Genomic DNA, 27232 nt, shown 5'->3' with positions numbered 1-27232 from the left:
ATGCAGAAGAGCGTTCGTTACAACGAGGGCCACGCGCTCTATCTGTCGGTGGTCGCGCGTAAAGAGGGAACCAAGCACGGCTTCCTGAGCAAGAAGACCACGGAGAACAGCCGCTGGACGGAGAAGTACTTCGCCCTTCACCAGAACGTGCTCTTCTACTTTGAGAACGAGCAGAGCGCGAGACCCTCCGGTATTTACCTGCTGGAGGGGTGCACGTGCGAGCGCGCAACGGCGCCAAAGGTCTCCGCGATCAGCAAGGAGCCCGCGGAGAAACAGCAGGTGCGTCTCACACTTTACTGCGGCCACTCATTAAACTTACTCAGCGATGCACTTTTTTAATGTTTATTTATTTATTTGTTTATTTATTTATTTTAGGCTTAACGAACAGATGTGATGCCACTTCTGATGTGATATCTGGGTTCTTTAAGGACCTTTTTTTGAAGCATTGTTTTTCCAGGCTTCCCTCATAGGTGTCCTAACACACAACAAACTACACTCTTAGAAATAAGGGTTCCAAAAGGGTTCTTCTACAAGGTGCTGAGGTTCTACCTGAAACCATTTGCTTCTGAAAAACCCTTTCCTGACTAAAGGGTTTTAAAAGGGTTCTCCTACACTCTTAGAAATAAAAGTGCTAAGTAGAACTATATAAGGTTCTTCAAATTGTCCTCATAGGAGAACCCTTTTTGGCTCCAGGTAGAACCTTTATATAAAAGTTCCACCTGAAGCCCATTTGGAGGGTTCCACCAAGAACCCTCTTAAAACCCTTTATTCAGGAAAGGGGTTTTAAAGGGTTCTCTGGATCAAATTGGTTCGTACTGGAAACATTATGCATCAGGTGGTGACTTGAGTGTTCTTCAGAAAGCGATGTATCCCAGAATGCTTTTTTTTTTTTGATCAAGGTATTTTTATTTAGTTTTACAAGTTATAGTTTACAATTTAACATAAGTTCAACAGAACACACAGGAAGAAAAAACAAACAAAACGTAAATCCCATCGCCCAATCCCCCACAAATACCAGACATACAAAGTACACAGTGTGAAATACATAGTTCAATATACAGAACTCATATAGCCAGATAACAAAAAACAAACAAACAGTAATTATAACAAAAAAGAGATACAATAATAAAGATGACTGAGGACAACAACAGAGGATTACAGTACTATATTGTCTGCTTCCATATCTTCAATAAACATTAAGAAAGGCTGCCATATGTTATAAAATTTTCTAGTAGACCCCCTGATTGTGTATCTGATCTTCTCCAACTTGATATGGGACATGATTTCCCGGACCCAATGACTGTATGTTGGAGGTGCTGGATCTTTCCATTTCAATAATATCAGTCTCCTAGCTAGGAGAGAGCAGAAAGCCACCATAATTCTTTCCCACGTCTCTAGATCGGAGTCTATCCGAGTTACACCAAAAAGTGCAATAAATGGAGACGGTGCCAGCCTTTTCGCAAAGATCTTAGAAAAGGTCTCAAAGATGCGCTGCCAGAAAGTGCCAAGCTTTGGACATGTCCAAAACATGTGTAGGAGAGTGGCTGGATCTCGCCCGCATCTATCACAAGTGGGGTCTATATCAGCATTGATCTTAGAGAGTTTTACTTTAGACCAGTGCAGACGATGTACAATTTTAAACTGAATGACAGCATGTCTAAGACAGATGGAAGATGAAAAAATTCCCTGTATTATTTTGTGCCAAATGTCGTCTGTGATTTGCTCATTTAAGTCTGTCTCCCATTTATTTTTGAGGAGGTCCAAAGGCATCAAGTTATGAGAATATAGTATTTCGTATATTGTGCTAATAGTTCGTTTTCTGACTAGTTTACAATCAAAAATTGAATCCAACAGGCCAGCTGGAGGACGTAAGGGAGAACATATAAAGTTTGAGAATACAAAATTCCGAAGTTGCAGATATCGATAAAAATGTGATTTGGGAATGTGATATTTTTGTACCAACTGTTCAAAGGAGGCAAAGCTGCCGTCAATATACAGATCAGACAGTGATACCATACCTCTTCTGGACCACATATCAAAGACCCCATCTATTAATGATGGGACAAACATATGATTCAGTGTAATTGGGGCAGTCTGAGAAAGATCTGTAAGTGCAAAGGATCTTCTGAATTGGTTCCAGATCTTGATTGAGTGCAAAACAACAGGGTTAGAGGTAAAGTTAGAAATGGGCTGTGTAAATGGCAACTTAGAACACAATAAGGCTTTTAAAGATGTGGAATTTACAGATGCCCCCTCCAGATTTAGCCATTCAATGTCAGTGTTATCATTATCGTTATCCATCCAATATAACAGTACTCGAATGTTAACCGCCCAATAGTAATACAAGAAATTAGGGAGTGCCATTCCTCCCATTGAGCGAGGTCTCTGAAGTACACTTCTTTTTATCCGGGGCGGTTTTTTATTCCAAATGAAACTTGATATCTGATTATTTAATTTTGTAAAAAAAGATTTAGTTAAGAAGATGGGAAGACACTGAAATATATATAAAAACTTGGGCAGTATATTCATTTTTACTGTATTAATTCTTCCACCCAGAGATAGAGGCAGGGGATCCCATCGTTCGATATTCTGATTTAAGTTTGATAACAGGGGCTGATAGTTAACAGCATAAAGATCTTTATGTTTATCTGTAATCCATATGCCGAGGTATTTGAATTTTTTGGGGCTAATTTTAAAGGGGAGTGAATTTAAGGATGTCTCATCATTACTAGTGCCAACAGGCATCAGCTCACTTTTTTGAACATTGACCCTGTAGCCGGATAGTTTGCCAAATTCTTTTAGTAAGACCATTAGCTTAGGAAGACTCAAAAGGGGTTGTGATATATATAGTAGCATGTCGTCCGCGTAAAGCGAGACCTTGTGCTCCTCCCCTGCTCGGTGAATTCCTCTGATATCAGTATTTTGCCTCAGAGCTAAAGCTAGTGGTTCCATTGCAACCGCAAAAAGAAGCGGTGACATGGGGCATCCCTGTCTTGTACCACGTTTAAGCTCGAAGAAAGGGGACAAATTATTATTAGTACGAACAGCAGCCACCGGGGAAGTATATAAAAGTCTGATCCATGATATGAATTTATTGCCAAATCCAAACCTCTCCAGTGTGCTGAAAAGGTAGCCCCACTCCACCCGGTCGAACGCCTTTTCAGCATCAAGTGAGAGGACGACCTCTGGCACACCAGGTGGAGAGGGGCTATAAAGGATGTTAAAAAGGCGTCTGACATTGAAAAAAGAGTAACGGTTCTTAATAAAGCCTGTTTGGTCAGGCGATATAATGGAAGGAAGAACCCCTTCTAGTCGGCGTGCCAGAACCTTAGCAAGGATTTTTGCATCCGTGTTAAGGAGAGAAATTGGGCGGAATGAATTGCACTCTAGAGGATTTTTTCCTTTTTTGAGAATTACAGAGATTACTGCTTGGCGCATGGTCAGAGGTAACGTCTTAAGTGAAAGTGATTCTTCAAAAACTGACAATAGTAAAGGTGCAAGTTGGCCTGAGAATTTTTTGAAGAAATCTGTCGGATATCCGTCCGGCCCTGGGGATTTGCCGCTTTGCATAGATCTGATTGCAGATATTATTTCCAGGGCCGAGAAGTCTTTCTCCAATGAATCAGCCATGCTTGGGTCTACGGATGGAACATGTAGGGATCTTAAAAAATCCTCGAACACTGAGGGTGCAGTTGGACATTCTGATGTGTATAATACTTGATAGAAATTTTGAAAACAGGAGTTAATTTTGAGGCCATCTGTACACTTTGAACCTTGTTCATCATTGATTGCAGGTATAGTCTGATTGGCAGTTCTTTGTCGTAACTGATGTGCGAGAATAAGTCCAATTTTTTCCCCATGTTCATAGCATCCATGTCTAGATTTGGAGAGGAGATATTCTGCCTGTTGCGTTGATAGGATATCAAATTCGGTCTGCAAAGACAGACGTTTTTTCACTATGTCAGGAGATGGTTGATGGCTATATAACATATCTAGTTCCAGGATTTGATCTGTTAGTTCTTTAAGGCGTACTGTATTTGTTTTCTTCTTATTTGCACAATAAGAAATGATTTGGCCTCGTAGATAAGCTTTTAAAGATTCCCATATAGTTAAATATGACATTCCTGGCGTTTGATTAATTTCAAGAAAAAATTGTATTTCAGATGAAATGAAGTTGGTAAAAGACTCTTCTGATAAGAGAAGGGGATTGAGTCTCCAAGGGCGGTAACTATTTTGTGTGTTAGGAATGCTGATTTTCGTGGTTAGCGGACCATGATCTGAAATGACTATGGCATCATAATCACATTTAGTTACAGAAGATAGAAGTCTTTTATCCAGGAAAAAAGTATCTATGCGAGAATAGCTCTTATGCACTGGGGAGAAAAAGGAGTACGCTCTAGCAGTGGGATTACGAAATCGCCATACATCCACTACACCATATGTTTTAAGAAAAAGCTGGATTGCTTGTGCTGATTTAGACAAGGACGTCTTTTTGGAGGAACTGCGATCTAAGGTAGGGGAAAGTACACAATTTATATCACCACCAAGGATAAGATGGTGTGATGTCATGTTTGGTAGACGAGAAAAAAAATTTGAAAAGAATTCTGGATTGTCCCAGTTTGGTGCATAAATATTGGCCAGGATGACCGGAAATGAAAAAAGTTGCCCTGTCACAATAATGTAGCGCCCTGCAGAATCAGAATCGACATTAGCCATTGTAAATGGTATATTTTTATCAATGAGGATGGCTGCCCCCCTAGTCTTTGTGTGGAAATTAGAATGATAAACTTGTCCTGACCATCCTCTTTTTATTCGGAACAGGTCCGTTGTGCGCAAATGCGTCTCCTGAAGAAACACAATATCGGTCTTAAGTTGTTTTAAGTGTGTAAATACCTTTTTTCTCTTAATTGGATGGTTAAGTGACTTCACGTTCCAACTCACTAAGTTCACTGATGAGAGTCCATCCAGCCCTCTAGTAGAATTAGGATCAGTCATAACCTACTGAGTAAGAGATTTAGTGCACTTGAAATTTACATCTGGCTGAGCCAATAGAAAGGAAGAAAGACATACATAAAATAAATCCAAGAAGTAAACAAGTCTGGTATAATCCCACCCTCCCCCACCCCACCTAGTGCCTAGAGAAACAAGGCGAACATGGTACCCCTCAAGAACAAATCCACACATATGTGTTTGTGTTGGGGAACTCTATAGAGCCAACTGTTCAGGCTCACATCGAACGCTTCATGAAAACCAATTCAGCGCATTGTTATTGTAGTATTACAACATCTGCTATGTGTTTAAGTAAGAGAAAGGAAAAAAAAAAAAAAAGTAAATTTAAACCCCACATCTCTTATGGAATCAATAGTTTAAACACTTTGGATTAGCCCTCATATAACATTTAAAAAATTAAATTTTGTAATCAACAGAAATATATTCAATCCGACAAACCCTTTCACTATAAGGCAACCTTTAAGTTGTAAGAAAAACAAAGAACTATTAGGCTACAGTAAGCCTATGAATAAAGGTAATCAGCATTGACAAAGAAAGGAGAGAGAGAAGGGGTCTCTTGGTCCAGTCATTTTACATTTGTTTTCCACTTTGAACATTGACAGCAGAAGCTGGTGAAACTGTAACAGTCTAACAACAGCGACATTAGTCCACTGGGTGCAGCCAGTTTAGTTTAGTTGCCTTTCCACGGATGAGAACAAATAAAGTATTGTCAGAATAGTTGAAAACACGAAAACAGTCTCACTCACGCTCCTCGGCGGGGATGATGTGGTTCCTCACGTAGGTCATCGCTTTTTCTGCGTCGGTGAATTCCTTTTCTTCCCCGTTGTGTGTGACACGGAGACGGGCTGGGAACAGTATGCCAAACCGGACGTTTTGGCGGTTGTGGAGCAGCTTTCTGACCTCGGTGAACGCGGCTCTGGCTTTGGCGACTCTTGTAGTATAATCCGGGAAGATAGCAACTGACTCTCCGTTGTACCGAAGTGGAGCACGGGTGCGCGCCCGGTTCAGTACCTCAACACAGTCTTGGAAATAGTGAAGTTTGGCTATTATCGCTCGTGGTTTCCCGCCGGGTTTTCTTGGAGCCAGACTCCTGTGTGAGCGATCAATGAGCACATCCTTGTTCAGCTGCAGCGCCTCTCGTAGCAGCTTTGAGACCGATGACGTTGAGCTTGATCCTGGCGTCTCAGGCAGCCCAAGTATTCTGATGTTACACCGCCGCGCTCTTCCCTCCATGTCCTCGCACTTGTCTCGGAGCTCCGCCACCTCCGTCTTTAGGGTGTTCACCGTGGTCTGCAAAGTCACCACCTCGTCTGACCATGCTGACAATCCGGTCTCCATGTCTCGGACTGTGGTTTTCACTTGGTCGATCTCCGAGTGAATCGCCGCCGTGCTATTTTTAACTTCTGCTTTTAATGCCTGCAGCTCATTTTTAAGGAAGTCGAAGTCGTCGGCAAGTGCATTTTTCATTTCTGATTTTATCACCGCCGAAATTTCTGTTTTCAGCGAGAGAAGAATCTCCGACTTCAGGGACTTGGCGTCCATCTCTGGTTTAACGTTAGCTGACCGTAGATGTGGTGGAGATGGTCTTGCCGCGGTGCTAGTAGCAGTGTAGCTCCCGGCGGTGTTGGGCCTCGTGTTCGCTGCTCCAGTATATTGAAATTTTTTCAGCTTCAGATTCGTCGCCATTCACTCTGCTGCTGTTTCTCAGCTTCGGAAATGATTTCAGAGCAGATTAGTCGATGTTTTAATGTACTGCGCGCTTATTAACTTAAAATAAAAAAGAAGTTCGACGGGAGCTCAAACAAACACGTCCTACTCCATCGCCAGCTCAACAGCGCCCCTCCCAGAATGCTTTTTGCCGGAACAAAGCAACAGAGAAAACAAATATAAACTGAAATATTTGTGTCCCAGAATGCAGTTTTAAGATCATTTGAGGCAAGAAATGTGTCATTTAGGATTTCATCATGTTCCTGTATCTTCACTGATGTCCATGAACAGTCAAGGAAATTAGTGGATTTAGCGATTAATAAGTTGACAGGCAACTATTACTAATATTAATACTTTTAAAAACACTATTTGGGATAGAAAGAAGACACAATGGCCAAATAAAAGTTATTGTAAATAAAAAGCTGTTCTACAATCAACTACTCATTATTGGGTTTTCTGACAATTTCAAGGTTCTATTATAACCTTTGAAAGATTAAGAAACCAATTGATGACTAAATTCACAAGTTGGACAAAAGACAGCAGAACTCATTCTTTGAGAGAATATCACAAAGAGTCTACAATCAAGTTATCAATAGTGCCAACACATTCAACCTTTTTATGGAAATATTTGTTCTACAAGATCTGATGCTAATTTTTAAATGAGCCGTTTTTGCTGCTGCTACAGAATATAAAGGCCTGGATTACAAGAGTTAAATCTGATCTCAGGTAATCTGTCAGGCCTTGGTGGACACATGCCACCCGTGACACCATGACCCAGTCACCACTTCATACACTGTGTTAACAGATGTGTGTTCACGCCTTCAGTGTGTGGTTACTGAACATCAGGTCGTTTCTCTTATTGAACACATTTAGTCAAACCTCTGTCTTTCAGAGTTGTTGTTATTTCTGAATGCCTTGGATATCGTCAGTCATTTCAACTGCAAATTGAAATGATTTTCATCTTTTTGGAGGAGAGGTCATCAGAGGAAATAGGGCTGGGTGTTAATCGTATAATTGCTTTGAATGATTTCCAGCAGGTGACCTGTTTCTCTGCTAAAGTCAAGTACAGTCAATTTTATCTATGGAACCAAACATCACAGACACAATTTGCCCCGTAGGGTTTTACTGTCTGTACAGCAAGTAAAACGCAATGAACTGGTTTATTGAAGGTTCAGAGTGCTGGGTAAACACAACCAAAACATACGCACATAAACCCTTTCTGCGGGGAAAGGGTTTTTCAGAAGCAAATGGTTCCAGGTAGAACCTCAGCCCTTGTAGAAGGACACGTTTGGAACCCTTATTTCTAAGAGTCTACATACCCATATACGCTGATATCACCTGGGGAAAAAAGTGGTTTAGGACACTTGGATGAGTGATGAAACTCCTCAAGTATCTACAAACACGTCCAGCTGCTCTGGATTCAGCTGTTCAGTTTTCTTGGATAAACAGGACGACCTGAACATAAAGTAGGGAAGTTAATGTCGTAGTTTCAGTCTCTATTAAGCACCATTAGGATAACTCACTTGACTGTGAGCTCTTTAAAATATCAGGTCATATACATATACATATACCTAAACCATCAACAATTGATTGTAGACACTGATGAGTCGTAGAACATGTTGTGACCAACACACGATCACATCCTTAAATCTATGTAGGATGATTTTTGCCTTGATAAACATCCAGCTAACACACCAGTCCTGTTTCAGGAAACCCGAATTATTGCAGTGCACCATCTGTTTCCACCAGCTGCTGAACTGGCTCCACAGTGCAGCACAGAGTGCTACACAAACCTCCAGCCTCAGAGGATTTATCTGTCCAGTGGATACATGTTATATATGACGGCAATGTGCCTGCTAGAGCCTGCAAATGGTCACTTTTCCAAATGCTAACTGCTGTTAGCTCCCAGTAGCCTCTGTGGCTGATGTCATTTCCTGTCCCTTAAGTTTCGTTTGACTTTTTTTTTTAAGCTGGACCTAAAGAGATACTACTAAACAGAGCGTTCTGAACAGGGCTGTTTTGGCAGGGTGATTGAACTGCTGTGGTGCTTCATCCTTATGGTATTTTGACCAAAGAATGTCACAGACATGTTCATGAGGACACCAGGGAACTAGGTTAACTTGGAGAAACGGGTCATAATATGGCCCTTTTAATAAAAATCAGAGAGCTTGTTTTAATTACTGACACACTGATTAGTTACTGTAGTCCTAGTTTAATGTGTGAAGGCTGAAAATGTGATGATCTGTGTTTGTCAGTTTGTATGTAACGTGTGGTGGTGGTGGTAGTCTCGGTTGATGCTGCTGTGCTTGACTAAGAATAGCATCCTTACTGGTGCATTTGCCTGCAGTCACAGTCTGAATAACACAACCGCACTTTACTTACAGGCTCTGCTACACACTTCTGGTACCTGTGCTGTTTGTATGTATTCTACTGTACCTGGTACTGTACATTCACAGGACAATATAGTGGATCCCAGGACTGTCACTATTTACAAAAATCTAAATCAAACAAATATTCAAAGGTGGAAAGAGTACTGAAATATTCCACTCAAGTAAAAGTACTACTATTTCGGTCAAATTGTACTTAAGTACAAGTTAAATTACTGGTCTAAAAATGTACTCAAGTTAAAGTTTAAAAAAAAGTAGCTCGTTTAAAGTGTATTAACGTAGCTCTGATGTGGGCTTAAAACGAAGTGGAAGATGAAATTACCCACGATGCTTTTGCGAATTTTTCAACAAAGATGGCGGCCACATCTGCCGAGGAACAATTTCGTTGTAGTATATTTTCGCAAATAAGCACGTTACGATGTCGAAGTGTGTTGGAATATGTTGATTTTATATACATCCAGAGGACTGTTGAGCTTTGAACACTAATGTAAGAAAAAAACCGACGGTTTAGGAAAGCTAACTAGCTAGCTGGCGGCTATTTGCCGAGTGCTTCGAGAGCGTATGCTACATGACGGGCATACAGAATTGTTAGATTTCAATCGCATTCACACAAACACAGCTAACGAAACAGGCAACACAACAGTAGAATTGTCAACATGTGACGTAGGTTAGCACGTTCGTTACGTTCACTACGCTAATTTGCGTATAGTGGTGTCCCAATTCCATAGGGAAGCCACTTTCCTCAACGAGGGGAATTTAGGTTGAGGACACTCCAAACCAAGTGGAAATTTTATGGGGGAAGTATTGGGACGGGGCCCTAGTCTACAGTAGTGTAAAGCAGCTTTGAGTGCAGAAGTGCTACATACTGTAAATACAGAAGATTTACCATTTACTGTACTTCTTGCCCACTGTTCTCTGTAAGTGAAGAAGGAGAGAAAAAAAGAAATAATGCAGATATAGTACCGTCGTCCTGCAGGTCATAAGTCCCTCTGAGAGCTCAGGCTGTAAGTAGGAACATACCAGACAAATTAACTGATTTTTTTCATCTCTGTGATGGGACGTAATGATGCTTTGGTGCAGGGCAAAGCTTAACTCTCCCTCTGTCTGTTTCTCTGTCACTGTCGTTATGTTATCCTCTGGCTTTAAGCAGGCTTGTGGCCAGGGAAGCCGCATTAGCAATGCAGGGAGAAGAAGTACAAGCCCTGGTGGTTATGTAAACCCCTCATTCCTTCCCTTCCCCCAACACACACACACACACACACACACACACACACACACACACACACACAAACAAGCCCTTAAGCTTCTCCCGGGTCCATAGCCGGGACACGCAAGGAAGCGTCTCTTACCCGCTTAGCGTTACATCATTACTATACAGGCCTTCTTGTGTGTTGTTGTCATGATATGGTTTTTGGCTGAACTTCACCAACCGCGCTGGCAAAAAAACATGCCACCGTTCCATGAACTATCCTTATCCCCCGGATGCTTGCTGTCACATAGCTGCTATCAGAGACACTGTTTAGCCACTTAACAAAAGGTTCACCTAATGAAATTTCATCATCTTCATCTCACAATTAGACAACTTTTCCAGGCTGGAAACTCAAGTTTGTAGTAGGAACATGCAGAGTGGCTGGTCCACTGTGGGTTTCAAACTTACGACATTGGAGCTCCTCTACAGTTATTGGTGGCTGGCCAACCAGGGTGGAGTTGATCTTGTGACCATGATGTCGCTGCACACAGGGTTCCGGTCTTAAAGGTGCCATATTATGCAAAATGAACTTTTTAATCATTTAAATCCTTATATTTAGGAGGCCCTATCAGTCGGCAAAGTGTGAAAAAAGATGACTCACTCATGTTTTTGTGGTCCTCCTCAGTCTAAGTACAGGAGATGAAACACGCGATGTTGACTTCCGCACTCATTGGGATGTCACGATGCTTACAACAATAGTACTTTTACTTTATTTACATTAATTGCTGAGCAGAAAGTAGTTTGTAAATTCAACACTGATTGTTGTTTTTTGTGTGTTTTGTCTGACACAGCACCGTTTCCTGATCGTCTTCGGCCATGATGGACAGAAACCGTTGGAGCTTCGGACAGAGGAAGAGTCGGACTGCAATGAGTGGGTGGAGTGCATCCAGCAGGCCAGGTACATGATATTTACCTTTGTGTCATTAAAGGCATTAGAGGCGTCTTTTCTTATGTTACCTTTGTTACACAAGTACATTTAACCATATTGTGATGGGGCATATCTCTTTTTTTTTTTTTTTCAAACATTTGCGTTGCGTGCCTAATGAGGTTGCACAGTGTTTGTATTATGTTAGCCCTACGCTAATGCTAACCGTAGCCTCGCTAGCTTACCTTTGGAAACAGTTTTGCCAAGTTAGCCGCAAAGTCGTAGCATGCTAATGCAAAATAAATATGTGCTCACGTATTGGTGAACGGACACTTCGTCGTTTCAGTATAACACCATGTTCTGCGGTGAACTGTGAGGACACCCTCTTCACTCCCACCCCCCCCGCTCCAGACAGCGCAGCTGCTGCTGATGAGCCGCTGCCTGCCTGGTGTAGCGTGATAAATCAGCGAAAGTGCCGCATGATAAATCAGCGAAAAATTAAAAGTCCTCCAAAAAAATGAAAACGGGCCATGCTCAACCCATATCCAAAGTCTTAGGGCGATCTGATATCAGCGAGATATGCCCGTCGCAGACAGTAAAGTAAATAACCTAAAAAAAAACTGAGAAAATCAGAGACTAACAAGAGCCTCAGAGTGTTTTTTGTGCTTTTGACACAGCTGTTCTTTCTCTTCCTCTCTGTAGCTTTTGTGTGTGTTTATACATGGACGTGTTCTGCTCACAGCGGTTCACATTTAGGTCACACCGGTGCTGTGTTGCCACACTGATTACATCACGCAGACTTGATCTCACCACGCGACCTCTATTTCCCTCAACTCTCCTCTCTGTTTGTTTGTTTTTTTTCTTCCCGTTTTCGTCGTTTAACTCTTAACTTAAAATATGATGCACCTCAAACATCTCTGTGTCACCTTCAGTTACTCTGACATCATTATCGAGCGCGAGATCCTGATGCAGAAGTACATCCACCTGGTCCAAATCATGGAGACCGAGAAGATCGCGGCCAATCAGCTTCGCACTCAGCTGGAAGACCAGGAAACCGAGATCGAGAGGCTTAAAGCTGAGGTATGCATGAGCGCATCCCACATTTGTGTGTGTGTGTGCATGCATGCGCGAAACCACCTACTGTCCCTCACACGTGCACAGGTTTTATAGATACTCGCATGCAGATCAAAGCATGCAAATGCAGCTGGCATGATGGGAAAACACTCGAGTGTTCGAGTGCTTGTTCCTCTCAAATGAAAGCACTGCTGGGATCTGGTGGCTCCGAGACCAGTACTTCTTTATCATGCAATGAGATATTTGTCGTTTTTAACCCTCTTAAGTGGTGTGATGAATATTTTATCCTCTGTGCTGGTGTATTTACATGGAGACTATTGTTGTGGTTGTGCCAGATTGTAATGCTGAACAAAACCAAGGAGAAGCTGTGGCCTCACCAGAACAACCAGGAGGAGGAAGACCCAGATATTAAAAAGATTAAGAAGGTAAAGTTGATAATGACACAGTATGGTTGCGCTCTCCCACCTCACCAACTGTCTCCTTGAAATAAAAATCCTGGTTCACCTCAAACTTCTTAAAATCAAACGTTTTCAGCGTTTCAATCCATTTTATCCCAAACTCCATAGTTCCTCCATATCCATCCTCCTCCCCTCAGGTAAAGAGTCTCTACTAAGTGCACTCATGGTAATTTGTTGTGTTGTGTTGTGGCCGTGCAGGTGCAGAGTTTCTTGCGTGGCTGGCTCTGCCGCAGGAAGTGGAAGATCATTGTCCAGGACTACATCAGCTCCCCTCACGCCGAGAGCATGAGGAAGAGGAACCAGATCGTCTTCAACATGGTGGAGGCGGAGACGGAGTACGTCCACCAGTTGTCCATTCTGGTGAATTGTTTCCTCCGGCCGCTCCGCATGGCCGCCAGCTCCAAGAAACCGCCCATCAGCCACGACGACGTCAGCAGCATCTTCCTCAACAGGTGCGAGGACCGTCTTCTAAACTTTGTGATTTAGTAACTCTGGGGTTAGCTGTACGTGCTTCATATGGATCAGTGCAGTGCTGGCACTTCACACACTGGTTATAGTTGATTGTGAGTTTTCTAAAACTGGTTCTCCTTCTCAAGTGAGACCGTCATGTTTCTGCACGAGATCTTTCACCAAGGTCTAAAGGCTCGGATCGCCAACTGGCCCACTCTGGTTCTGGGTGAGTAGCTGCACAGAGTTTACGGTTCGATCGAAAACATACGCTCAACAAAAAAATAACACCACACCAGAGCCACTTCATCCACTACTTACTCAGCTATTAGCATAACCATTAGCAATGGCTGTTTTTAGTGCACCTTTCCTTCTCTAACAACTGAACTTGGACCCAATTGCAAGACTCAGGCGACAAAGTAAAAAACAAACAATCTTTTATTATGGAAGTGCAACTAAAAACCACTCGTATGGGGAAAAACTACAAACAAAAAAGAGTGCTAAAGCTAACAAACAAGACCACTCTTTCGAGGAACGCTAACAGTCAAAAAAACACTCTTTCAAGGCAAAAACTACTAGCGAAAAACAAAGGATTGACAAAAGTAGCAAACAAAAGTTCAAACCTTGACAAGATGATGGCACGGGGTTAGGGTTAGAGTGAAATTTCAAAATAAAACAGGAAACCACAAGACAACTAAAGACTACCAGCTTTCTTGGTCATGACACCTCTGATTTGTTGGTGACAGACCAACTACTACAACTAATGGGAATCGGTTTTTAGCAGGTTCACCCAGGTGATCTTTATTTTTTGATTATTATTTGATAATAAATGAAAATATAAATCGTAACACGATAAAAATCTGTGCAAAACACTCTAACATTTCTGTCTTTTCTGCCATTTCTGTCAATCGCAACTGCAATTTATGCATTTTGATAAAACAAACTTACGAGTCTGTAGGAATGACTGGTAAAAACAATTAAACAATAATAAGATATTCATTTCTCAGTTCATTAAAGCAGCTGCAGCTCACAGTAACTAATTCCAAATTCTGACTTTAATTTCAGAATTCATGCTGTTTTATTTTATTTTTAAATATTTATATATGTGGCCCGAATACTCTTCCGTAAATACCAGCCACTACTTTGCTGTGATGTTTTTTCTTTTGGTCATCTAAAGTGACATGTTGTCTTTTCTGTTCCGTACCCAGCCGACCTGTTTGACATCCTGCTGCCCATGCTGAACATTTACCAGGAGTTTGTCCGAAACCACCAGTACAGTCTGCAGGTGCTGGCGAACTGTAAGCAGAATCGAGACTTTGACAAGCTGCTCAAACAGTACGAGGCCAACGCTGCCTGTGAGGGACGCATGCTGGAGACGTTCCTCACTTACCCCATGTTTCAGGTAGTGTTCGCTGTTTGTTAGGGCTGGGCATCACCAGAGGCTTCATGATGCAATGTTATCATGATATTATGTAATAATGAAAATACTCTCACACTTTAAAAGCTACTTTATATAATGTTTATTATATAGGTTATGTATTCATTGGCATGGATTTATCTGTCATTTTAAAAACTTCCTGTCTACAGTTTTTGACCGTTCAAACTGTAAAGGATTAAATAAGATTCAACTTTGGTCGGAAACTGATGATGTCACCAAAACTATTATATATACTTGTTATTAATCAAGTTTGTTGACTATAAATAGTAGTGCTGTCTAACGTTAACGCACAACACGTTTCCATGACGACTGATGGGAAAAAGACGCGCGTGAAGTCATGTTTACGTGACTCCGGATTGTTAAAATGAGTCTCTAAAGTAGCGCTAAACTTTAAAAACAGAGGCACAGATACACAGTACACAGGTTACGCTGGTTATTTGTAGTGCTGCTCTTTTAGTTTAATAAACAGACCGCTCCAGTTCCACTGTAGGCACGCTAACGGCGCTAAAAGGAGCTAATGCAGCTAACGGAGCTAGCTGGTAAACGGTGCCTGGACTCGGGTGTTGCGGAACGTAAACATGACGTCACTTTTCACGTCTTTTTCCGGTCAGTCTTCATGGAAACGTGTCATGCGTTAGCGCGCGTTAACCTAGTGCACAGCACTCATAAATAGTAATCAAAGGCTGAAACTAAGTTTCACCAAATTTCACGAAACCAAGATGAACCGAAACATCGACTTCCTGTTGGCCTTAACTCGACAGGAAGTCGGCCATTTTGAATTTGGAGTCCATCTTGGCAGTTTCCTAAACGAACTCGTCTGAGCACGTTAATCACACCAAGATTAAATAGGCGTCAATTCGAACTAGATGCATCAAAGATGAAGATTTTTCAAGAAGTTACGCAGATTCAAAAACGGCGTTGCCACGGCAACCATCGGAAATTTGGTTTCCACCATTCGCCACCATGATAAAAGGAAATGGCCTATAACTTCACCATACATTGACCGGTTGGCTCCAAACTTCATAGGTGACACGAGACCGACCCTGAACGCATCTGTGAACATGACCCAACAGGAAGTTAGCCATTTTTAATTTAGCTACCACCAGAGACCTGGCCAGAAAACATCAGCACATGAAAACTGAGTATAGTGCCAACTACTGGTGGCTGTGGGGGCCCGCATTGCTGCTTGCACCTTTTAATTATTTTATTTTATTTTTTTTCAGATTCCACGTTACATAATCACCCTGCATGAGCTGCTGGCTCACACACCTCATGAGCACGTGGAGCGCAAGAGTCTTGAGTTTGCTAAATCCAAACTGGAGGAGTTGTCGAAGTGAGCAGATAGATGGATATATGACACTTGTGATGACGATGATGATGATGATGATGAAGGTGTTCACGATTGTTGGTTGTGATGATGTCAGGATGATGCACGACGAAGTGAGCGACACGGAGAACATCAGGAAGAACCTGGCGATAGAGAGGATGATCGTTGAAGGCTGTGACATCCTGTTAGACACAAGCCAGACCTTCATCAGACAAGGTGAGCGTCCTCCACGACGACAAACGTGTCCACCCACTGTGACATCACTGACCCCCGAAGCCTGAATATACTTGCCCAACATGTTTGATCACTGCAAGGTTAAAATATTGTGTGTATATATGTATAAGTGAAAGACGATTCTTTTCATAAAGTTGTCCTATCGCACATATATGCGAGTTATGGAGGTCTACTTACATACATTAACTTGTTTTCGCTGTTTTGAGACAAATATTGTCAATATGTTTTATACGTATACAAATTTAACACGGAAAATCTGTTTATGTACAACTGCACTGTTTTCATTTTGAATTGTTAAAACAGTATTTTAACATACAGTAAATTGTAAATAGGAAGTAATACTCTTTTGCCCATCACACACTCTGTGTGTGTGTGTGTGTGTGTGTGTGTGTCCAGGCTCTCTCATCCAGCTGCCGTCCAGCAGTGAACGCGGCGTGCTCAGTAAAGTCCGCCTGGGCTCGCTCTCGCTGAGGAAGGAGGGAGAGAGACAGTGTTTCCTGTTTACCAAACACTTCCTCATCTGCACTCGAACATCTGGAGGAAAGCTCCACTTGCTGAAGGTCAGTCTCACCTGTCCACTCGTGTTTATCATGTCACTCCACTGGAAAAATCACAGCTGCTTTATTGTCCTCATGTTCTGCTGCTCTTCTGAGATTGTTGTAAATATTGAGAATATTTTAGCTTATACATTTAAACTTATAAGACTCTTCTGTATGTTTGATATGAAATCAGTGCAGAAATACACCAAAGTATTACAGGGTTTTGGCTCTGACATGAAAAACGTGTGATAATTTAGACATAACTTAAGAGGTTTGCAAATATTTTCAACGGATCCTTGTTCAGGGCGATGCCGACTATTATGATGGTAAATTTCAAGTCATTCCGAGATAGTTTTTGTTTTTGAGATAAAACTCAGCTCACTGTCAAAGTGCATCAGGGCAAATGGATCATTTCCTGAATTTCAAAATTTCATTGAAATTATTCCTTAAGAGGTTTACAAATATTTTCAACAGATCCTTGTTCATGGCGATGCCGACTATTATGATGGTAAATTTCAAGTCATTCCGAGATAGTTTTGTTTTTGAGATTAAAGTCAGATCACTGTCAAAGTGCATCAGGGCAAATGGATAATTTCCTGAATTTCAAAAATTCATTAAAATTTTTCCATGAGTAGTTTGCAAATATTTTCAACAGATCCTTGTTCAGGGCGATGCCGACTATTATGATGGTAAATTTCAAGTCATTCTGAGATACTTTTTGTTTTTGAGATTAAAGTCAGCTCACTGTCAAAGTGCATCAGGGCAAATGGATAATTTCCTGAATTTCTAAAATTCATTAAAATTAAAATAAAATAAAACGAAACAATCTTTAATCTTTTCTATTGTCTCATTTTTTTATGGTCATCAGCAAGGAGGAGCATTGTCTCTGATTGAGTGTACTCTCATTGAAGAACTCGATGCCAACGATGAGGACTGTGCGTATCCTTATATCTTATCAAGTTTTACCCTGAACTGTGATGTGACATATTTGACATGTACTGTATGTCCTCTGTTGTGTACGTAGACAACGCTGCCGGTCAAGGTTTCAGCCATTTGGAGTTTAAAGTGGTGGTGGAGCCCCCTGATGGTCAGCCCTTCTCTGTCATCCTGTTGGCGCCTTCTCGCCAAGAGAAGGCTGCGTGGACCAGTGACATCAGCCAGGTAATTTAAAGCCGTACGGTCATCTGTGGCTACGTTGTTCTAACGGCACATTAAGAGACTAACTCAATTCTCTCGCTCTGCCAGTGCATTGACAACATCCGGTGTAACGGCCTGATGACCAGCGTGTTTGAGGAGAACTCCAAAGTTTCTGTGCCACACATGATCAAGTAAGCATTTTTCATCCTGCAAACACTAACGTATGAAAGCAGTGGAGATGGTAGAATCTGATTAACCCTTTATTTTTCCACCTTAAAAAAAAAGTAAAACGAAACTTAAGGGACAGGAAATGACGTCAGCCACAGAGGCTACTGGGAGCTAACAGCAGTTAGCATTTGGAAAAGTGATCATTTGCAGGCTATAGCAGGCACATTGCTGTCATATATAACATGTATCCACTGGACAGATAAATCCTCTGAGGCTGGAAGTTTGTGTAGAACTCTGTGCTGCACTGTGGAGCTAACTTTTTGCGGACTTCCGGTTTTCGGATACGTTGCCCACCAGCACAAAGTAAAAGAAACTTCGAGTGCTTTTCTAGTTTTTCATTGAAATCTGTTTTTACAGATACAGGTTATCTCCTGTATAGCTCAACATCGTGAATCACGGTTACCTTTCACCCTCAGGTCCGATGCCCGGCTGCACAAGGACGACGTGGACATTTGCTTCAGCAAGACGCTCAACTCCTGCAAGGTCCCGCAGATCCGCTATGCCAGCGTGGAGCGTCTGCTGGAACGCCTCACAGACCTGCGCTTCCTCTCCATAGATTTCCTCAACACCTTCCTCCACACGTACAGGATCTTCACCACGGCCGCCGTGGTCATTGACAAGCTGGCCAACATCTACAAAAAGCCTTTTACTTCCATACCTGTCAGGTACGTCTCACAACTGTAGGTGATTTATGTCAAGGTGATGGTTCCAGCTTTTTCAATTGTGCTTTGACACAACACATAGTCAGAACTGAGCTGTTCACTGAGAGGTTAAGTGTTTAACTTGTACCATTTTTATTAGTTTGGATGGACCCTCCACCACTATTATGTTTTAAATATTTTACCTGATACTGGAGGAATTGGCTGTATCTCAGACTGACCGTTGGTCAGATCGCCCTAAAACTTTGGATATGGTTTGAGCATGGCCCGATGGTGTGCATCCTTGATTTTCAAGTTTTTTGGAGTAATTTTAATTTTCACTGCTTTATCACGCTACACCAGGCAGCGTCTGACGGCACGTCAGGATTGTCAGTGTCAACAACGGGTTCGGCGGAGGCTCATTTCACACAGTTCACCGCAGAACATGGTGTTATACTGAAACGATGAAGTCGGTGCCCATTCACCACTAAGCTAGCACATATTTATTTAGCATTAGCATGCTACTATTTTGCGGCTAACTTGCCGAACCTGTTTCCAAAGGTAAGCTAGCGAGGCTCTGATTAGCATTAGCGTAGGGCTAACATAATACAAACACTGTGCAACCTCATTAGGCACAACTTAAATTTTTTAAAATTTTCGATCAGCATTAGCGTAGCTAGCTTTCTTGTGTTCATATAAAACTGCTTAAGCTTCTTCTTCTTGCAGAATTTTAATCCACAAATGTAAATTCTTAATCTTATCCCTGCTTAAATAATATAAAGAGCTGTGTAAGTCCCTGTTGATATTAATTAATTCAAAAGTTTCTCTCATTATGTCAGAATTATATCTTATTTTTTTATTTTAGACTTTGGTATACAATTATTCAGGCTCAACCAATGCTCTGTCACTGGCACATGGTCTGTGTCTCCTTTACCATTGAGCAAATTCAAAAGCTGTGATGCATTTTGACAACGTCCAGATGATCAGAAGACACCTTTTGCGTCTCCTCTGCTTCACAACTTCACCTCAAACGGCCTGAACCATCTCTCTAATGTCATGTTTGTCCACACTCACGTCCTCCTGCTCCTACTATCATCACTCACTCCATCTCACTATTTGTGTTTTTCGACTCTTCTCGTCACCAACTTCCTGTCTTCATCTGTCGTGTCACCGTCCCAGGGTTGAGCAGCATTCTTGTGATCGTCTGTCCATCATGTCCCTCTGTCCTGACTACAGTCTGAAGATTACGCAGCTCGCTCTGGACCAGTCCAAGTAAACATGAGTAGGAGACTCATAACCAACTTTTTGCCTGAGACGGAGCGATGCATCAACTCTTCTTTTATTTCTCTCTCTCTCTCAGGTCTCTGGAGCTCTTCTTTGCCACCAACCAGAGTGCGTGGGGAACAGACCCATTGAACACCAAGTCGCCGAGGCTCTGCCGCAAGTTCTCCTCCCCTCCTCCCCTCTCCATTCCCTCTCGCGCCTCCTCCTCCTCCCCCGTCCACTGCCGCAAGCTCTCCCTCAATTCCCCAATCGGTGCGAAAGCGGGAGCCTTGGACCTGACCACGTCTCCCTCCTCGTCTACAGCCAACTCCCCCACCTCCAGCTACAGCCCCTCCATCTCCTCTCCGCCTCCCACCTCAACCAGGCCGCCCTCTGGCTTTTCCTCACCTCCGCCCACTGCTACGCGCTCACCCAGCCTCCCCCAGGCCTATGGGGTGACCTCGCCGCCGCCCGTCGCTACCAAGGCCGCGCTGGACCTCAGCCGCGGTCCCAGCTCCCAGAGTCCTCCACTGAGCCCGGCTGCCGGGGACGACGTCAGCGGGGAGCTGCCTCGCATCGATGCCTTCTGTGGGAAACTGAGGCGAAGCATCCGCAGGGGTAAGTAGCTAGAGTTTATTTTAACTTCTAATCTATTGTGGTTCATTTTCACAAGTCAGCAACAGGTGGAGATGGAAAACTGACAGTGTGTCTGCTTCATTATAGCCATGGATAATTATCTCACAATAAGAGATGAGTGACAATGAAGGACCGTAGAACAGTTCTCTGTATTTTAATGCATCTCCACGACAGATATCTTGTTTTTTTTCTTCTCATGGCATGCGATCTTCGTGGGTACAGGGGTTTTTATTTAGATTTCTGTTTTTCTCTGTCCTAACAGTTGTGTTAGAGTCGGTATCTCTGGACAAGTTCATACCTGAATCACCATCCAGCAGTGAGCCAGGGGACACGTCTCCCTGTCGCTCCCCGTCCACGCCCAGGCATCTCCGCTATCGACAGCCTGGAGGTGCGACATGGACACGTGCTTTTCACACAAACAATGTTTTTCTCCGTCTATGGTCTTTTATGTGTTTTTTTTTTTTTTTTTTTTTTTTTTTTAATGTCATGCAGTCACACCAGGGGAGAACTCACGCTGTGCAATGTCGCCGGCGTCTGCTTTCGCGATTGCCACTGCTGCTGCTGGACACAGCAGCTCCCAGGGTGAGTACAGCGAGCAATGTGAAGGTCAAATGACTCACAGCTGCAGGAGAAAAAAAATGTCTTTGCTGTAACACCTACTATTATGTTTCTGGAATTATGTTGCAATCAAAAGTGCATCACACCTTAAAGGGGACATATTGTGCTAAATCAACTTTTTAATCATTTAAATCCTTATATTTGGGACTCTGGAGGCCCTATAAGTCGGCAAAATGTGAAAAAAAAGATGACTCACTCATGTTTTTGTGGTCCTCCTCAGTCTAAGCACAGGAGATGAAACACACGATGTTGACTTCTGCACCCATTGGGACGTCACAATGCGCTAAAATCCTGGAAATGTTGTCTCGCGGAGCTCCGTAAAACAGGCTAGAATGCTGACGAGGGCAACTGTATCCCAAAACCGGAAGTCCGCGAAAAGTTCTATTCTTGACTCCACAGTGCAGCACAGAGTTCCACACAAACTTCCAGCCTCAGAGGATTTATCTGTGTAGTGGATACATGTGATATATAACGGCAATGTGCCTGCTAGAACCTGCAAATGATCACTTTTCCAAATGTTAACTGCTGTTAGCTCCAAGTAGCCTCTGTGGCTGATGTCATTTCCTGTCCCTTAAGTTAGGTTTTACTTTTTTCTTTAAGGTGGACCTAAAGAGATACTACTAAACAGAGCGTTCTGAACAGGGCTGTTTTGGAAGTTGTGATTGAACTGCTGTGGTGCTTCATCCTATTTTGACATTATGTTCATTAGGACACCAGGGAACTAGGTTAACTTGGAGAAATAGGGTATAATATGTCCAACTTTAAGAGTTGCGGCTGTTTCCTGGCCTAATCTGCGAATATTATTTTCCCACAGGATTCACTAATTCTGAAAAAGTCTGCGACAAAGAATTCATCATCCGCAGAGCTGCGACGAACCGAGTTCTCAACGTGCTGCGACACTGGGTTTCCAAGCACTCGCAGGTGAGTTCGTGGCGCCGGGTTTCTTCAAAAAGTATTGCAAATTTTAGCCACATTTTGTGTTTCCATCAACTGCGTATTCCATTCAAACAGCTGTCTTGAATTAGCAACCGAGCAGCCAATCAGAAAGTCCCTATAATGTAAATTATTACACTTTAAGACAACAAGTCATGTTGTATGGTTAAGGTTAGGGTTAAGCCAGTAGTAGTGATGGTTAAGGTTAGAGGAAGTCTTCAGGAAATAAATGTTAGTTCATGTAATGTCTGAAGTCCTGGAAACCAGACTCTCTCTCTAACAATATTGAGTGTATGTCTTATTAAAATGTTTATAGTAGGAGGAGTATGAGTATACTGTAAATGTCCAGCAGAGGGCATCATTTTAGAACTATACATGATACTCTGTAGTATGCGTTTTTGCTTCAGGACTTTGACATGAACAGTGAACTGAAGATGGGTGTGATCGGCCTCCTGGAGGAAGTGCTGCGTGATCCAGACCTGCTGCAGCAAGAGAGGAAAGCCACAACAAACATCCTCAGGTGCTTTTTTGTTCATTCAGTAGTGATTGTGTGGTTTATACACTCTTAGAAATAAGGGTTCTGAAAGGGTTCTTCTACAAGGGCTGAGGTTCTACCTGGAACCCTTTGCTTCTGAAAAACCTTTTCCCGAAGAAAGGGGTTTTTCAAGAGTTCTTGGTAACACTAATGGTTCCAGTAAGAACCATTTTGATCCAGAGAACCCTTTAAAACCCCTTTTCTCAATAAAGGGTTTTAAAGGGGTTCTTGGTGGAACCCTCCAAATGGGTTACAGGTGGAACCTTTATGAAAAGGTTCTACCTGGAGCCAAATAAATACAAATAACCAGCATACCTGTGTTCTGCGTATGTGTGCCTCGGTTTTTAAAGTTTAGTCCGTAGTCACGTAAACATGACGTTACATTTCTTTTTCCAGTCAGTCGTCATGGAAACGCATCATGCGTTAACGCCGCTATCGCGTTAGTGTGCCCAGCACTAAAATAATTACATTTTATACTGATTTTTAACTGTTTTATACTGTTAGAAACAGTATATTATTGGCTATATACTGGAAATTGTACTATAGCCCATGGAAAGCAGTGAAGGAAAAGTAGAATCTAATAATTATTTTCATAGTTGATTAATATAATAAAATATATTCATGTAAAAAATCCAAATTTATTCAATATACCGGCAGCAAATGTTGACATTAAAGAAGCTGAAATCACAGAACTATGACGTGATCATTCGACAACATTGATTTTTTCTTGGCTGGAAAATGAGCAAATAATGCTAACGTGAATATTAACGGCGTGTCTTTCTCTCAGTGCCCTTTCTCCAGACGAACAAGACGATGCTCAGCTGAAGATAGAGGACATTTTACAGATGGTCAGTATATGTCAGACGGAACACCCGGATTCTTTCAATCTAAAAACATAACACTATAACATAAGTTTAAGCAGTCGTTGAAATTGTTTCTCTCCTGACGTCGGAGCAGAAAAGCTGTCCGCTGCTTCACTTCATCGTGGTAAGAAATTGTAAATATTGCTTTTGTAGAGGGCGCTGTTAGTTACTATGGTGATCTCTGTCACAACCCTCAGCAGTTAGTTAGCAGAGTTGACGCCCCACTGTGTAAATGTGTTTATGTGGTGGTGCTGTTGTTATTCGCCGACATAGAGCACTGTGCAGAAGTCTTATGGTGCTTTTCCACGACATCGTCCCAACACGACTCGGCACGTCTCGAATGACCAAAAGTCTTTGTGTGTGTGTGTGTGTGTGTGTGTGTGTGTGTGTTCTAGGCAGAGAATCCTAAAGCAGAATGTTTTGAGTCTCTGTCAGCGATGGAACTGGCAGAGCAGATCACTCTGCTGGATCACATTGTTTTCAGGAGTATTCCCTATGAGTGAGTTCTTCAACAGCACAATGTAAAACAGCAACATGTACATGACAAAAACATGCAGTTTAGAGATGAATGAACACTATCAAACATCTGGAGGTTACAGGTCCATACAGTACGTATTTTCATTAGAATTTCCAAAAAGAGTGTTCTTTGCTCATAACACTAGTAAAAAAAAAGTACATGCATACATTTAAAACGTCGTAGAACATTTTCCTAGGGGAAAATATTCACTTTTCCACATTCATTTTGTGCTTTGTAGCAAGATTGTGGCAACTTTCAGTACTTTATAAAGAACCAGTTTTTAAACAATTAAAGATGAATGAATGCGTGTGTGTGTCCTGCAGAGAGTTCCTGGGACAAGGCTGGATGAAGACGGACAAAAGTGAGAGGACGCCGTACATCATGAAGACCAGTCAGCACTTTAATGACGTAAGTCCACATTTACTGACCTGACAACAAGACCTTATATATTAATATAACAATAATGATAGAAATGTGTTCATTAATACTACAGACGTTAAAGTAGTAGTAGTAGTGGTGGTGGTGGTGGTAGAGCTATTTAGGATTATGAGTTTACATAACACGGAATATTATGAATAGTACGGAATAGTATTTGGAGCACATGTAAAGAAAATATATGTATATACGTGTATATATGTATGTATATGTATACATATATACACATGTATATATACGTATATGTATGATGTGCATATGTATATGTATACATACATATATATGTAGTTAGTGCTTGGCGCGTTATCGTTAACGCATGATGCGTTTCCATGAGGACTGACTGGAAAAAGACACGTGTGACGTGATGTTTACGTGACTCCCGATTGTTAAAATTAGTCTGTAAAGTAGCGCTAAACTTTAAAAACAGAGGACACATACGCAGTACACAGGTACGCTGGTTATTTGTTATCTTTTCGTTTAATAAACAGAGCGCTCCAGTTCCACTGTAGGCAAGCTAACCGGAGCTAAAAGGAGCTAACGCAGCTAACGGAGCTAACTGGTAAACAGTGTCTGGACTCTGGCGTCGCGGCACGTAAACATGACGTCACGCGCATCTTTTTGTGCGTTAACCTAGTACCCAGCACTAATATGTATATGTGTGTACATATATATATGTGTGTATATACACATATATGTGTGTATATACTATGTTCTGAACCCTGCGTCTCCTCCTCCTCATCCTCTCGTCACAGATGAGTAACCTGGTGGCGTCTCAGATCATGACGCACACTGACGTCGGCTCCAGGGCCGGCTCCATAGAGAAATGGCTGGCGGTGGCAGACATTTGCCGCTGCCTCAACAACTACAACGGCGTGCTGGAGATCACCTCTGCTCTCAACCGCAGCGCCATCTACAGGCTGAAGAAGACCTGGGCCAAAGTGTGCAAACAGGTGCGTATCCGCCCCCTTACTTTATCTTATAAGTAGTGTCATGTACGGTGTATCATTTTTTGTGTGTTTTGTAGACAAAAGCTCTGATGGACAGACTGCAGAAGACCGTGTCATCAGAGGGACGGTTCAAGAATCTCAGAGAAACGCTGAAAAAGTAAATCCTGCTTCTTAAACATCATTTGGATGTGCAGTGATACAGTGCAGTGTGTTAACCCACTCTAATATTTGTCATGTGTGTGTAGCTGTAACCCTCCATGTGTGCCATACCTGGGCATGTACCTCACTGACCTGGCTTTCATTGAGGAAGGAACACCCAACTTTACAGAGGAAGGCCTGGTCAACTTCTCCAAGATGAGGATGGTAATTATGAAATATCCCTCAAGTTCTCCTACACTCTTAGCAATAAAAGTGCTAAGTTGAACCACAAAGGTTCTTCGGCTTGTCCTCATAGGAGAACCCTTTTTGGCTCCAGCTCTTTTGGTGGGTTCCACCAAGAACCTTTTTAAACATCCTTGATTCAGGAAAGGGGTTTTAAAGGGTTCTCTGGATCAAAATGGTTCTTACTGGAAGGGTTTTTCAGAAGCAAATGGTTCCAGGTAGAACCTCAGCCCTTGCAGAAGGACCCTTTTGGAACCCTTATTTCTAAGAGTGTATAGACCTAATATGAACTTGTTGGTTGTAACTAAAACATTTTCTGTAATTAGCTCTGGAACAACCTGTCCCAGGAATTGAGACCGTGTCATACGTTTATGTCTCCTTCTTGCAAACTTTATTCCTTGTCTAACTTTTAGCCCTTTAACAAAATGCACACTTAATACAATATTATGCCTGCTGAAGTCCACGATACAGCGTCTTAAGCTAACGTTTGCTCCAAAGTCCATAAAGAATATCAACGATTTTACATAGCGGCACTCGTGAGTTGTTGATCCACTGTTTGCCTCCATTCATAAAGTTGAAATGTATTATTCTGTAAGTTATGTGTTTGAAATCTTTAGAATACAAGCATAAACTGTTCATGTGATCTGGTTTTGTATCTTCTCCAGCGCACACGTTGTCTATCATCTACTCATCTTTGTTTTCTCAGATTTCTCACATCATCCGCGAGATTCGTCAGTTCCAGCAAGCACCTTACAGAATAGAGCACCAACCTAAGGTGCGTCCATTTATTGCGCTTTAACCTTTCAATAGTGTCTCTTTAACCCTCTGTTATTTCAGTAGCTGCAGTCAAATGTGACCAGCGTATTTTAACTTCATCATCATCATCATACACTACATTTTGTGTCTAGCTTTTTAAAGCAATAGTATCTCTTTAGGTCCACCTTAAATGTCCACATTAAAAAAAAAAGTAAAACGAAACTTAAAGGGACAGGAAATTACATCAACCACAGAGGCTACTGGGAGCTAACAGCAGTTAGCATTTGGAAAAGTGATCATTAGCAGGCTCTAGCAGGCACATTGCCGTCATATATAACATGTTTCTAATGGACAGATAAATCCTCTGAGGCTGGAAGTTTGTGTAGAACTCTGTGCTGCACTGTGGAGCCAAGAATAGAACTTTATATATATATAATAAAATAGATTAGTAATAGTAAAAAATGAGTGTGCACCATGAAGTGACTGTGATTTTTTACCCGTCGTCTCCCTCCAGGTGACTCAGTTCCTCCTGGATAAGACGCTCGTGATGGATGAAGACACCCTCTATGAGCTGTCGCTGAAGATTGAACCCAGAGTTCCACCTGGCTAA

At 42.1% G+C, this 27232-nt stretch overlaps 1 protein-coding gene across 1 annotated transcript; it reads left to right on the top strand.

Moving 5' to 3' along the window:
* rasgrf2a (Ras protein-specific guanine nucleotide-releasing factor 2a) lies at positions 1–27232 on the top strand (the record flags this gene model as incomplete). Its single annotated transcript, XM_083886340.1, has 29 exons — positions 1–279; positions 11145–11251; positions 12151–12298; positions 12628–12717; positions 12949–13202; positions 13347–13426; positions 14406–14599; positions 15859–15968; positions 16060–16178; positions 16593–16756; positions 17604–17670; positions 17760–17896; positions 17981–18063; positions 18517–18765; positions 19918–20010; positions 20099–20619; positions 20900–21025; positions 21130–21219; positions 22070–22176; positions 22596–22708; positions 23511–23571; positions 23681–23710; positions 23982–24085; positions 24427–24511; positions 25291–25488; positions 25563–25642; positions 25731–25848; positions 26573–26641; positions 27137–27232. 29 exons carry the CDS (start codon positions 1–3, stop codon positions 27230–27232), a joined length of 3972 nt encoding a protein of 1323 aa, XP_083742466.1.

This window comes from Microchirus variegatus (genome assembly GCF_963457635.1).
Source record: "Microchirus variegatus genome assembly, chromosome: 1".
Taxonomy (NCBI): Eukaryota; Metazoa; Chordata; class Actinopteri; order Pleuronectiformes; family Soleidae; genus Microchirus; species Microchirus variegatus.
Note: the sequence above shows the minus strand (reverse complement) of the source record. Positions and strands in the feature narration are given on the sequence as shown.